The sequence below is a fragment of the Ammodytes marinus genome (genome assembly GCF_949987685.1).
Source record: "Ammodytes marinus genome assembly, chromosome: 21".
NCBI lineage: Eukaryota > Metazoa > Chordata > Actinopteri > Uranoscopiformes > Ammodytidae > Ammodytes > Ammodytes marinus.
The window spans coordinates 5,051,036-5,065,615 of record NC_137225.1 but is presented as its reverse complement, the minus strand read 5'-3'; the positions used below and the strand labels follow the sequence as shown (position 1 = coordinate 5,065,615).

The window sequence follows — 14,580 nt, the reverse complement described above, 5'->3', positions numbered from 1 at the left end:
AGAAATATGTCTTGTTAAAGAAAAAGAGCTCCAAGCCCAACCCAGAGGACCCTCCATAATATCTTATTTTATATTAATATTTTTATGGAAAATCCATGTGTCCTTCTTCAATAGCTTCTAATTCATCTGACCCAGTGTCTCCAAATTATTTGTTCACACAAAATTTATCAGATTTAGCCTCTTAATTTTCCTCTCAAAGTGCACCAGATTCATGCATTTCATTTTAAAAAGGTTAAAAAAATCTCACGGGGGGGGGGCATACCCCCGGACCCCCCCAGGGAGGGTCTGAATCTCGGCTGTCTAATATTTTCGCACAGCCGCACAGTGGAGGCACTATTAGCGGAAAACACTGGGTGTGTGAATGATATTTAACAAAGATCTATAGTTTCAGCAGCGCTAACATTGGAGAGGGGCCCCCTAATCATATTTCGCTTAGGGCCCCCTGAAGGCTTGGGCCGGCTCTGGATAGGCCTACCAATATGATGTGGACCTGAAATGTCAGCACTGCATTTGATTTAATCTAAGGTTGTTTTGTGCTTAAAGAAAAGCTCCAGCATACAGCCCAGCACAGGTTCCTAGGTGTTCCAGTGCTACATGTGCCTCCTCAGTGGACCGGGAGCTTCATTCTCCTGTCCAGTAGAAGAAGGGTTAACCTGGCGAGTAAAGCGCCCGGAGAACTGCGAAGAGCAACCCGAAGAGAGACAGGGAAGGACCGGAACTAGACCAAGTGACCAATAAAATAAAAGTGTAAAAAAGGAGTAACATGAAGCCCACTGTAGACTACCCCTACATTGTTTAGTATACAATCACACTAGCTCATAATAAGAACACAGATAAGAATAAGAAAATAAAGAATAATGTATTTGAATCTAAAAGGCCTTAGAAGTAGTAGCCTACTGAATGTTTTTCTCACAATAATAAAAAAGGGTATATTGTGTTGTATCAACATAGTCTAAATGGGATTCTCTTAACAATAAGGGATAAGCCTATCACTTATGATAACACTGTAGCCTATTATAGGCCCATAGTGGAGATGGTTGGTCTTATAGGAAATATGCTTAAGTTATGCTTTAAGGAGGCCAGCTCTAATTGAGCTTTTTAAATCCAGGTATTTGACCAAACGTGTGTTATTTTGGTATTTTAATGCATTCTGTCTGTATGCAGGCCTTCTGTGTATAGCCTACTGTATTTTGCACTTTTACTGTCTTTTGAAAGCTTTTATTTTGAAATTCTCTCCTTTCACAGTGTGTGGTTTGACAGTGCAGCTCTGTGCTGCAACATCAGTAGCAGTGTACAGCGTAATAACAGCGCTACCTCTGCCTCTGCTGCTGCTGCTGCAGGTTCCGTTCCTCCGTGCGGTGTATGTGTCAGTCAGACGAAGCGCCCCCGGCTCTCAATGCTCCGTGTCGGTGTATCTGGAGGTAGGCTCAGGCTGCTGGGGGAGGAATAACCTGCCAAACCTCATAGGAAGGAGGTGACCTGCTCCTGCTCCGCTGCTTGGCGCAGTCAGTGCGCTGATCGCTGCCGCTGTCAGACGGGGGGACGGTAGAGGTAGCCTACGGAGCAGAATGTTGCATTTGGATTTCTCTTTGTAGCGCTGAGACTCGAGGTTTCCATCTACCCTGCTGTTGGATTATTTTAAAGGGAGGGGATAGCCTTTTAACGTCATTATATGCACGATCGCAGAGCCGGTGGAGCGACAGGAGAAATGCAGCAGCAGCGCGGCGGGTGTTTGGCTGCAGGTGGATGGCCAACCTGACGGTCCCAGGCTACAAGCAGGCAGCCAGAGCTGGAGGAAAGACACAACCCGATAGGACTAATCAATAATATAAAGCCGAACAATGCTTCCAGGCGTCGGTGTGTTCGGCACCAGCCTGACCGCCCGGGTGATCATCCCGCTGCTGAAGAACGAGGGCTTCGCCGTCAAAGCGCTGTGGGGCCGGACGCAGGAGGAGGCGGAGGAGCTGGCCAAGGAGATGAACGTGCCCTTCTACACCAACCGCATCGACGACGTGCTGCTGCACCAGGACGTGGACCTGGTCTGCATCAACCTGCCGCCGCCTCTCACGCGACAGATCGCGGTCAAAACGCTGGGTGAGTCCCGCTGCATGGATGGATATGTGAATGATGGATGGATGGATGGATGGATACTGCGGCCCTGGCGGGGTGGGGGTTGATGATGGTGGGTGGCGAGCTTAGAGAGAGAGTGGAGGGGGGGGGGGACGTTGATGCCTTCAGCTTTTCGACTTTGTGCGTTTGCTTTCCAGCAGTGGAGCAGACGTTAAAGCCCAAACGGGGAAGGGGTTTGGGGGAATAGGTGCAGTGTCTGTGGGCAGGCCTGCCCACACAAATGGCTGGGCCCCTGAAAACCTCCAGTCAATGGGCCCCCCTTACCCATTACTCCTATCAACAATGAGTGTGAGTGCACTCATCCCTCAATAAACACATACATGTATTTGTAGAGAGTCTAACTATCTTATCAACCAGGGACTTGCAGGGACAGTTGGGAGAGCAAGGGCTCATTATTATTTTAAAATAGTTGCACATTTCTGACTTAGCCCAGCATACCTACCAATCTATTTTGATTCCCTTACACTCACACAATTGTTTAACAGATCAACAGACCTCTAGAAAATATCTGCGCGCTCGGTTGGTAACTTTCAATTACCAACCTCACTTTTGCACTATACCTCCACCTTGTGATCAGCACACCCCCTTGGTTACATACCCGTTTAAAGAGACTTCAGGCTGTGTATTAACAGCCGATTCTTTTCAGCACAGTATGGACAGGTTTGGATCGTGAGGAGATATATTACTGATTTTGACAAAAGGGGGTTTTGCAACAAGCATTCTCTACAATTTCGTATCACCTAATCCACCTTTAACATCACCCTCACACATAATGCATGGTTAGCCTACAGTCTCTTTCTTGAGCAATGCATTCTCCCAGTGTGGTGGTGTATTGTGCATATAGGGAGAGTAGTGACACTGAGGAAACACCTAGAGCTAATGCTGAGGGGTGGGTGCGGACTCCCCCTGGAAAAGGCTGCGGTCAAACACTAAAGTGAACCTACCTGGTAAAGGCCTGAGTAAAGGCCTGGAAGCAGGGCAAAGAGAGAGCCACACACACGCACTCACTCACTCACTCACTCACTCACTCACTCACTCACTCACTCACTCACTCACTCACTCACTCACTCACTCACTCACTCACTCAATCACTCACTCACTCACTCACTCACTCACTCACTCACTCACTCACACTCACTCACTCAGACAGACAGACAGACAGACAGACAGAGATTGTTCCAGTTTAAATCTGGAGCATTGCAGCTTATTTTGGAGTCGGTGTTAGGGAGGTGTGGGGCTGCTCCTGTGAGAGAATGGGTGGCGGGAGGCTACTGAGCTGCTGCACTCCACACAGGCTTTATTTACCTCATGTCTGTCTGGCAGCAGAGCTCAGCTGGCAGGGAGCACCAATAGGTCCGGTTTGGTTTGGTTCGGTTCGGTTTGAAGAGTGAAAAAGAAATGGGTCCAAAGATGTTTTAGCGTCTACGGAGGGACTGGGGTTCTTCCTGGAAACACACGTAAGAGTTCAGCTCAAAGACAGTTTGCAGATGGAGGAGAGCAGGGCTGACTTTAATAATGATGGAGGGGTTGAATGATTAAAGGTGCAGTCAGCCATTCTGGAGAAATGCTTGTTGTCAAAAATCAGTGAATATCTCTCCTCACCATCCACTGCCTGTCCATACTGTGTGTGCACTGAAAACACAACATATGGTGTTAATACACACCATAGCCTAGGCTCTGCAAACAAGTAGAGTATGTAAACAGAGAGGGGCCCACGGTAGCAAGCAACACGTCCGCTTAGAGTCTACGCTGTGTATTAACACCGGATTTGTTTTCAGTACACAGACGGACAGGTATTGCAGATCATGAGGAGAAATTTCACTGATTTTGATAAAGTGATTTTGACAACAAGCATTCTCCGGAATCGCTGACTGCATCTTTAATTGATTTGCTGACAATCAACCAATGGATGTATTGACTGGAACACACTCCTTTGCGCCATCAGCACAGGACCTCAAAGTGTGACCATGTGACCTTGTTGCCGCTCCGACTGTGTCCGAGGTCAGGAACAAACACTCTTGTTGTTATTCAACAGTATTCAGACTGAGACTGTGGTCCAAACACACAAAGAGAGGAATGACTGTGTGGCTCTAATGAGCAAGGCTGCTCAAGAGATGCTCCTCTTGTTGTCAATAACCATCGGGTCACTCGTCACACTCCTGGGAAAAAGGGTGAGACATGACACCATTAGAACTAGCTCTGTGTGTGTGTGTGTGTGTGTGTGTGTGTGTGTGTGTGTGTGTGTGTGTGTGTGTGTGTGTGTGTGTGTGTGTGTGTGTGTGTGTGTGTGTGTGTGTGTGTGTGTGTGTGTGTGTGTGTGTGTGTGTGTGTGTGTGTGTGTGTGTGTGTGTGTGTGTGTGTGTGTGTGTGTGTGTGTGTGTGTGTGTGTGTGTGTGAGGGGGGGGGGGGGACATAAATGGAGCAGGTCTTGTGACTGGCCTGGGCTGATGTGGATTTCACAGGTGTTATGAGAAAGCTCCTCCTGACTGGAGTTAAATGTCATGGTCAAACTTCTCCACACGTCCCCCGTGATGTTTTTATTTAAATCCACGTGATCAGCAGGTTTGGTTTGGATTGAAAGGGTCACACACACTATACTTGTTTGCACTGAGCGGTTCTGTTCAGTATGCCTTGCATTTATTTGCATTTCCACTGTCAAAAGTTGGGAAGGGTACCAAAATATAAATAAGAATACAGTACCGTATTTCTTTCATCCTTTCGTTGGGGTACCAAGCAGTCCCAAAAGGCGGGAGCTACACACTGCACTGCAGTCTGTTGATTGGTCGACAGAATCATTATTTCAGTGCGAGTGATAAACTGCAGTGTGAAAACGGAGTGAGAGAAAAATGATGGTGTGCAGCTCTTTGTTTAATGTGTCATGTTCTTCCTCTTCATTACATTTATTGGCGGGCTGCACTGTGTCCCAATAGTTATGTAGCTGCCGACGCCAGAGAATACTCTGTTTACGAGGGCGAGTGCAATTCAACGGCCCTGTCCGATGCATATACTGTATAATCTGCCTACCAAGCCAGACCTAGTGTTACCTTTTCTTACCAAATCGTACCATACTAAACTGAACTGCACTGCTCAGTGGAAACGAGGCAATAGGTGTGTAATCTGGGCCCTGGTTGAAAGGGGTGTGTTTCTGAAGGCCTATGGGCTTCTTGTTTCTGAAGGTCTATGGGCTTCTTAAAGGTGTAGCTTCTGCCTGGGCATAGCAGCGTGGAGAGATAAGGCCTCTGTGGCTCCATTCATTCTCACACTGTGGCCTTGTTTGCTCTCTGGCTTCAGTCAGGTCTGTGGAGGGACAGTGTGAAGCGAACAGGAGGGGCAGGCCTCACGTACAGTAGCCAGTGTTTGTTTATCACACTAAAGTCAATACATACTGTACGTTCAGGGGCTAAATCATAGGCCACATGCAAACACGCTCTCTCTCTCTCTCTCTCTCTCTCTCTCTCTCTCTCTCTCTCTCTCTCTCTCTCTCTCTCTCTCTCTCTCTCTCTCTCTGTCTCTGTCTCTGTCTCTGTCTCTGTCTCTGTCTCTGTCTCTCTCTCTCTCTCTCCATGATATTTTGACTGGGGTGGACATGGTGGAAGTAACACATACAGTCATATGAAAAAGTTTGGGAACCCCTCTCAGCCGGCATTATAATTGACTCTGCTTTCACACAAAAAAGATAAAAGAGGTATGTCTTTCATTTACCAGGAACAGCTAAGTACTGGGATGTTTTCCAAACAAAGATTTTTTGAAAAGCAGTATTTAGTTTTATGAAATTAAATAAAATGTGAAAAACTGGCTGTGCAAAAATATGGGAACCCTTGTGGTCTTGCTGATTTTAATGCATGTAACAGCATGTAAAACTGAGGACTTTAAACACAAAATTGGTTGGATTATGTTATTAAGCCTTGAACCTCATATAAAGGTCTGTTTAATCATGATAAAAGGTATTTTAGGTGCCTAAATGCAAGTTCCACTTCTCTTTGACTCTCTGCAGAAGTGAGACAGAATGCGATCATCAAAACAGCTCCCAAAAGATCTTAAAAACAAAGATTATTCATTGTCATGGTTTAGGGGAAGGCTACAAGAAGCTTTCCCAAAGGTTTCAATTGTCAATTTCTACTGTAAGGAACGTTGTCAGGGAATGGAAGGACACAGGCACAGTTGCAGTTAAACCCAGGTCTAGCAGACCAAGAAAAGTACAAGAGCGGCATATGCGGCGGATTGTGAGAATGGTTGCACACAACCCAAAGATCACCTCCAAAGACCTGCAAGAACATCTGGCTGCAGATTGTGTATCTGTACATGGTTCTACAATTCAGTGCAATTTGCACCAAAACATCTGTATGGCCGGGTGATGAGAAGGAAGCCCTTTCTGCGCCCACGCCACAGATACAGTTGCATGGAGTATGCAAAAGCTCATTTAGACAAGCCAGCTTCATATTGGAAGAAAATGCTTTGGACTGATGAGACAAAAATTAAGTTATTTGGTCTTTTTAAAAAGCAGATGTTTTGGTGCAAATTGCGCTGAATTGTTGAACGATGTACAGATGCACCATCTGCAGCCAGATGTTCTTGCAGGCCTTTGGAGGTGATCTGTGGGTTGTGTGCAACCATTCTCACAATCCTCCACCTATGCCGCTCCTGTTTTTTTCTTGGTCTGCCATGCCTGGGTTTAACTGCCACTATGCCTGTGTCCTTCCATTTCCTGACAACGTTCCCTACAGTCGAAATTGACGATTGAAACCTTTGGGAAAGCTTCTCGTAGCCTTCCCCTAAACCATGACAATGAACAATCTTTGTTTTTCAGATCTTTTGGGAGCTGTTTTGATCATCCCATTCCGTCTCACTTCAGCAGAGAGTCAAAGAGAAGTACAACTTGCATTTAGGCACCTAAAATACATTTTCTCATGATTAAACAGACATTGCTATGAGGTTCAAGGCTTAACAACATAATCCAACCAACTTTGTGTTTAAAGTAATCAGTTTTACATGCTGTTACAGGCATTAAAATCAACAAAACCACAAGGGTTCCTATATTTTTGCACAGCCAGTTTTTCACATTTTATTTTATTTCATACAACCAAATACTGCTTTTCAAAAAATCTTTGTTTGGAAAACATCCCAGTACTTAGCTGTTCCTGGTAAATTAAAGACATACCACTTTTATATATTTTTTTGTGAAAGCAGAGTCAATTATATTGCCGGCTGAGAGGGGTTCCCAAACTTTTACATATGACTGTACCTAGAGTGTGGTGGCCATCGCAAACCTGAATGAATGGCATGTGAAATGCATTATAACCAATGCAAAGATTATTTATAATCACCACCACTCCTCCTCCCCCCCCCCCCCTCCCCCCACACACACACACAAATCACGTTACAATCCATTAATGATCGTTTTCAAGATCGGGTTCACACAACCTATAACGGTGCTAACATGCATCATGCAAGCCAACATTCTAGGGGAGCACAACAAGATCAGGGACCATGGAGAAAAAGGTAACATTTATTTCAGTTCAGATGAACAGTACATTTAGCAAAACAACATAACTTGCTAGTAGCCAGATGCTTAACAACTGGACAGGGACCGATGACCATTAACTTTTGCTAATGGTCGAAATTGCATACTGGTCCTTTATAAGTTGATAAGCTGTCATCATTGATGTATCAGTGTGTGTGTTGATGAACGTGGCAAACTATCAGAAAAAAAATTAAAGAAAATAAAAGAAAACTACCCATCATCTTGGAACTATCAGATCTGGGGGGGGGGGGGGGGGTCACAGGGGTGGCCAATGAGATTTCAGGGGGAGGTCCCGCCCCCCCAAGCCACTGCTATCTGGTCAATGGCCATTCTTTCCTCATTCCTACCTCCGGGCTTGGTTTCCTTCACAGCCTCATTGTGTGAGCCTGTTCCTTCCTCACCCAGCCAGGCCTGAGTCCAAATCCTATTACCATTCTGTTGATGACAAACATTGTTTGCACCTGAACCCCAGAGCCAGATGACACGCTTTGGAGAATGTTTGCTTTCAGAGCTCAAAATTGTACTAAATAATTTTTGATTGTGTCATTGTATCTGACTATCCGTGGTGTTTGGATGTATGTGTTGATGCGCATAACATGGAACCTTTTAGTAGCCCAGTATACTGCAGAATTCACACATGGAAATATTGTGCAGAAGTTAAAACTGAAATAAGGAAATTATGATTTGGTAAAATAAGAAAAAGAATATACTATACTGTATACACAGTGTTTATGTGGATTTAGTTAATAGACAAAAAAGAGTGAAACTCCTGAGCACAGTGTGCTTTAAGTAAAGAATGACTAGCATCAGGTCATTTCATAGAACCACACATAGCTTCAAGCTAAAGGTAGTGGATAAACAGTTAAAATGCTACTCCACATGTAGAGCAAATCTATTGGGGGGAAAACATACTGTAGACAATTGAGGGATTACAAGTAAGTAAGAAAACAAATATTGTAACAATCATACATTATGTATGGTGTTTACGTGTCATCCTGTTTATGATCCGTTTGAGTCGACATTGGAAACATGATGAATGATGTGATTAAAGGGGTTCCTGTACTCCTCTGATAGAGATATGGGGGGTGGGGGTGGGGGTGGGGGGGAAACATCCGACGTATAGCTTGGGAATTGGCAAAGGGATTTCACCTGATATACTTTATTACACTGTATGTTTCCCTCACTGTCCGGTGGGGTTGTGGTTTCCCAGTTCTTGAGCTAAATGAACCAGTCTAACCAGAGAGATTCACTCAGGCAGTCAGACAGATGAATACAGGAACTCATGAATACTTGAATAGCTTGTGTTTAGTAGTTTTCCTGAAGATTCCTGCATCCGTCCCTAAACCTCCTGGCTACAGTGTCATAACAGTCCAATTCACTACAGTTTAAAGAGTGTGAATGTTGTGACATAAAATGAATCTATATTAGTATCAGCTGGAATGACCACTGAGTGACCCCCTCCGTCCCCCCTCCCCCCCCATTGACGTCAGTTGAAACGTCAGTGTAATTGCATCACACTGTATGTGTGACTCAATGAAGTTGGTGAGTGGCTATTGACTGGAGTGACCAGCTTTGTGACAATGCAAAAAACTGACTTCCTCTTGTGTCAGGGTGTGTGTGTGAGCTGATGGTTATCTGCCCGTGGCCGCTGCCTTAATGCTTAGCTCATGAGCTAACGCTGATAAGTTTGATCAGTCTCCTGAGGAATGTGAACTTTGGCTTCAAATGCATTCGACAGTAGTTTCTATGCCAGCGTTGTATTCTTCATTTCGGGTTAGGTTGAATATGTTGCCTGAATTTGAGATGGACATCATTTGCAAGTGAAACGGCATTTTGAATGTATCAGTAAGAACCAAGAAATCATTACAAGAGACGTCCAATGACTAATTAAAGGTACCATGACTAAAAACTAAATGTCAAATAATTTTTTCAAGATTTTTTCTCTATTTTGCAACATAATTGTAAAAATAAAAGGTAAATAATATAGAATATACAATTGGGGGGTTTATTTGACTAAACCGTGTCGGTTTTGCATCTATTTATTTCTCTTGTACAACCATCTTTTGTGGACATTCTCAACATTAGTCTTTTTCAAAACTCCGAACCAAAAATCTCCTAAAGTACTTACATCAAATACACTTTCCAGAGTCATTCCTAGCACTCTTCTGAAGGTCACTACAGAAGGATCTGTTCACATCTTGATAATTGTCTGATTTATAATTCATTTTTCATTTCATTTAACTTTTATTTATCCTCGAGAGACCAATTGAGGGGTGACCCTCATTTTCAATGACGTCGAGTTCAAAACAAATTCAAAACAACAATACATACAAAATATTCAATGCAAATACATCAAATACACAACAAGTGAAGAGAAGAGAAAAAAAACAATTGAAACATTTACAAAGTGGTGAAGAGTGGCAGCAATTAAAAGGAATAAAGTACAATATAGTCTAATTAACAGTTACAAGTAGAGTTTGGCAGATCCAGGATAGTCTGTTTAAATTGGCCAAAGGATATGAATGTATTTAGTTTAATTTTTAGCTGTAAGTTGTTCCAGGAGTCGGGGGCACTGAAGCTAAAAGCTGTCTTTCCCAGCTCAGACCGGGCTTGTGGGACATAAAGCATAAGCATGTCAGTGGAGCGGGTTTGATAAAGCCCTTCTGAAATGTGCAGCATTTCTGTTAAATAACGAGGAAGCTTCCCAGTCAAGGCTTTGTAAATAAAAATGTGCTAATGTGCGTCACGTCTCTCTTTAAGGGAGGGCCACCCAACCTTCTCATATAAGAGACAATGGTGTGTGTCATAAGCATCTCCTGTGATGAATCTTAAAGCAGAGTGAAAAACAGAGTCTAGGAGTTTAAGACATGAATGTGATGCATACCGGTAGACCACATCACCGTAATCAAGGACAGACATGAAAACTGCCTCAATAATCCTTTTCCTACTAAATAAAGGGAAGGTGGTTTTATTCCTATAAAAATAGCCAATTTTTTGTCGTAGTCGACAAACAAGATTATTTATATGAAAATGAAAAGTGAGTTTATCATCTAACCAGATGCCGAGATATTTGTACTCTGTGACTCTTTCAATTAAAAATCCATTCTTTGTAAACATATTAAAATCATTAAAATGTGTAGTTTTTGCTCTGGAGAAACACATATATTTGGTTTTGTCTGTATTTAGAACAAGCCTGAGGTCCACTAGACAGTCCTGCAGGGTGTTAAAAGAGCTTTGTAGGTTCTCAATAGATTGGTGCACCGAATCGGAAATGCAATACAGTACTGTGTCGTCAGCGTATAGATGGGCGTGACAGTTTTTTAGCGATGAAACAATGTTATTTATATAAATTGTGAAAAGAACTGGACCTAAAATTGAGCCCTGTGGGACACCATTTCTAACAGTTAAAAACTCAGACTGGTATCTTCCCAGTTCTTAAAAACCTGCTGAAAATGCATGTTTAATACCTGTTCATAGTATTTTTTGGAATGATAAAAAGGGCTTTATCCAAAATATTCCCTTATTCACCTGCAGTGTGAAGAGAGACTCAAATCTACTAAAGAGAGACATCAAATGACTTAAGATATGTAAAAATGAAATTACAAGGGACGAAAAATGGCTTTAAACAGATACAAAGAGATTGAACGAAAGAGTTGTCAAATGACTGAATACACAGATACCGTATAACAGACCATGGGAAGGTAATAGAAGCCTGGTTACATGCTAATTATAGCCAGAGGGAAGGTGGAAAAACACAGTTTCAGCTTGTTTAGTCAACACCATGCTCCATGTGTTGATCAGGTTTGACACCGGGCTGAATATGTCCCCTCCATCCAGCAAACACATCCTCATTTAAAACCTCATCAAACCAGTTTGTCCTGCTGATCTGCACGGGGCTGGCTCTTCCTCCCGAAAGGAATTCTCTTCCTCTTTTTTCTTTGGCTCTCCTTTCTCTTTCTCACTACTACGGCATTCCTCAGGCGTCTGATGTCACACAGGCTTTCATGGTGCCTCGGGAAGGCAACAGAGGGAACTTCACACACACACACACACATGCATTCACGCACACACGCACACACACACATGCATACACGCACGCACGCACGCACGCACACACACACAAGCATACACACACACACACACACACACACACACACACACACACACACACACACACACACACACACACACACTGTTGGAGCCTATTTAGATAATATTATTCTTTTTGATTGCTTCTGATTGATTATGGTAAAATAATAATTATTTACACTATTTATTTATTATTGTTTTTCTGTAGCCACAGTCAGGGCCCTCCTCCTTGTCAGGTGACCCTCCTCCCGTGATTTGGGAGTGAGGACAGCTGGTGCTGGAAGTGATTTTCTTTTGTCTGTGGAAGGAGTGAGGAGTGATATAGTTTTTTGACCGCTAAATTACAGTTTATATTGTTTATCTGTTTGAAGTCAACCCGGAGATGAGATCGTTTTTGTTTCTGTAAATAAATCGTTATACTTTTGATTGAAACTATCCCTCCGCGAGTGCTTTTTATTTAGTGAGTCTTAGACCTCCTCCTCACGCACTGCTCTAATGTTTTTGACCATCACTTTTTTTGGAACACAAGAGTAGCCATAACAAGTCAAAAAACTTCACTGAAGACTCCAAGGAGAATGGAGAGTGAGAGTCGGTGGCGGAGAAACGGCGGATCCAAGCGACCCCCCGCCGACAGAAGAGGAAGCCGTGAGTAAAATCAGCTGATCGGCTTTATGAATGAATGCGCCGTTGCGTTACAAAGAAACAATTGAACACTGTGGGATGCAAAGTTGTGTACTGTGGATGTGGACTGCAATAATACGGGGATGTCGGAAGGATGTTTAAGGATAAACTAAACGGAAATTAAAGAGATTTGTGATGATGTCTGATGCACCTGAGACCGCAGCTGTGTCTGAGGAGTTGATATCGCGCTTAATTGCTTCGCGCAGAGGCAGATTGGGAGCGTGTACGAGGAAAATAAATGAAATAAAGGCTTTGATGACTGATGTTGGAAATGTTGATAAAGTCAATGACACATTTGAAGCGTTTAAAGGAGCTGTGGATGAATTTGTAAATACTCATAAATCTGTGCAAGAACTCTTGTCGGTGGATGAAAAGGAAACTGACTATTGTGACTGGTATGAACCCAGAATGATGAACCTGAATTATTTCGCAAGAGAGGTTGATTTATGGAAAAGAGAAATTGCACAGTCAAGAGTTGGACCACTGGACAGCATATCAAATGTGTCACGCAAATCAAAGTCTTCGTCTTCCATTTCCTCAGTCTCCTCAGAGTTAAAAAGGGCAAAGGCGGATCAGGCTGCTGCAATGGCACGAGCTGCTGCACTGAAAGAAAAGCTCGCTTTGCAACTGGAGGAAACAAAACTGAAATCAAAGATGGAGCAAATGGAGTTGGATGCAGACCTCGCAGCATCGGCTGCTAAAATAAAAATCCTTCAAAGTGACGAGGTGGAGCAGGAGCCACTGGGTGATGGCATGAATGAGTATTATGGCTCTCACCATGATGAACTAGAAACAAGGGAGAGCAATGTGGAATTCATGCGATTAGGTGCCATACCCAAAACTCCACTTCACCAAACCATCTTAAGCCATCCCAGACCTCCCCCTATGAGTTTCCCAAGACCTCCCCCTATGAGACACATACCAGAAAATAAACCTCAAATAAAGAATGTAACTCAAACATGCAAAACTGGAACTGCAAATCATAATCACACCATAACCCATACTGCACAAGATTACTCAGACAGAGGTGTTAATGCTGCCCATGATAACTTGGATGTCGTTATTCGAAGACAAAAGGACATAGCAGAACTGATTGTCTCACAGCAAAACCTGTCTAAATTACCTGTGAGAGAGATTTCTGTGTTTGATGGTAACCCATTGGCATATCAGACTTTTATCCATGCATTTGAACACTGGATTGAGGACAAAACTAAAAATAATCGGGATAGACTCTACTATCTCGAGCAGTTTACCTCTGGTTTGCCTAGAGATTTGGTTCGTAGCTGTTTGCACATGGATGGAGGCAGGGGCTATAGTGAAGCAAGACGCCTTTTAAAAGAGCACTTTGGGGATGAAATAAAGATTTCTGGAGCTTACCTGGAGAAAGCCTTGAACTGGACAGCGATTAAAGCTGAGGATGGGAAAATGCTGCAGGCATATGCAATGTATTTGAGAGGATGCTGTAATGTAATGCAAGATTTACAGTATTTACAGGAACTTGAGGTCCCATCAAACCTAAGGCTAATAGCATCCAAGCTACCCTACAAGCTCCGAGAAAGATGGCGAACCACAGCTTATGAGACACAACAGAGAACTGACAGGAGAGTCAGATTCCAGCACCTTGTGGATTTTGTGGAAAAACATGCTAAGATGCTTTTGGATCCATTGTTTGGTGACATTCAAGACCAAATCACAATGAAAGGATCTATCCCAAGGGGCAAACATGAACTAAAACCAATAAGAGGCAAAAACAGCAGCTTCGCTACTTCAGTAGCAGTGAATACAGAGAAAGCAGGATGCACTGTAAAGCAATCAGCTGTTGCACAAACACCTCCTCAAACCACACCCAGTCCTATCGTCCCTTCCTGTGGATTCTGCCATGGGAAACATGCTCTGATTGACTGCTCACGATTCAAAACACAGTCACATGACAACAAGGTTGAATTCTTAAGAAGCCATGGACATTGCTTTGGTTGCCTACTAAAAGGTCATATAAGCAAAAATTGTAAGAGAAGATTAATGTGTCAAGTGTGTCAAATGAAACATCCTACTGTACTCCATATTTATAATGCAAGAGGCCCCAAACAGGAAAATCGAACAAAGGCCACTGCCGAGGCAGAAGAAACCCCTATAAGCAGCGCTCTTGTTTCAGCAGGTGA

At 43.4% G+C, this 14,580-nt stretch overlaps 1 protein-coding gene across 1 annotated transcript in view; it reads left to right on the top strand.

Moving 5' to 3' along the window:
* Positions 1 to 1,395: 1,395 nt before the first annotated feature.
* gfod1 (glucose-fructose oxidoreductase domain containing 1) overlaps positions 1,396 to 14,580 on the top strand; it is a 46,574-nt gene continuing 33,389 nt past the window's right edge. Inside the window, exon 1 of the mRNA XM_080050466.1 lies at positions 1,396 to 2,094. Coding sequence (XP_079906592.1) covers positions 1,842 to 2,094 — 253 coding nt within the window. The 5' untranslated portion in view covers positions 1,396 to 1,841. The remainder of the gene's footprint in view (positions 2,095 to 14,580) is intronic.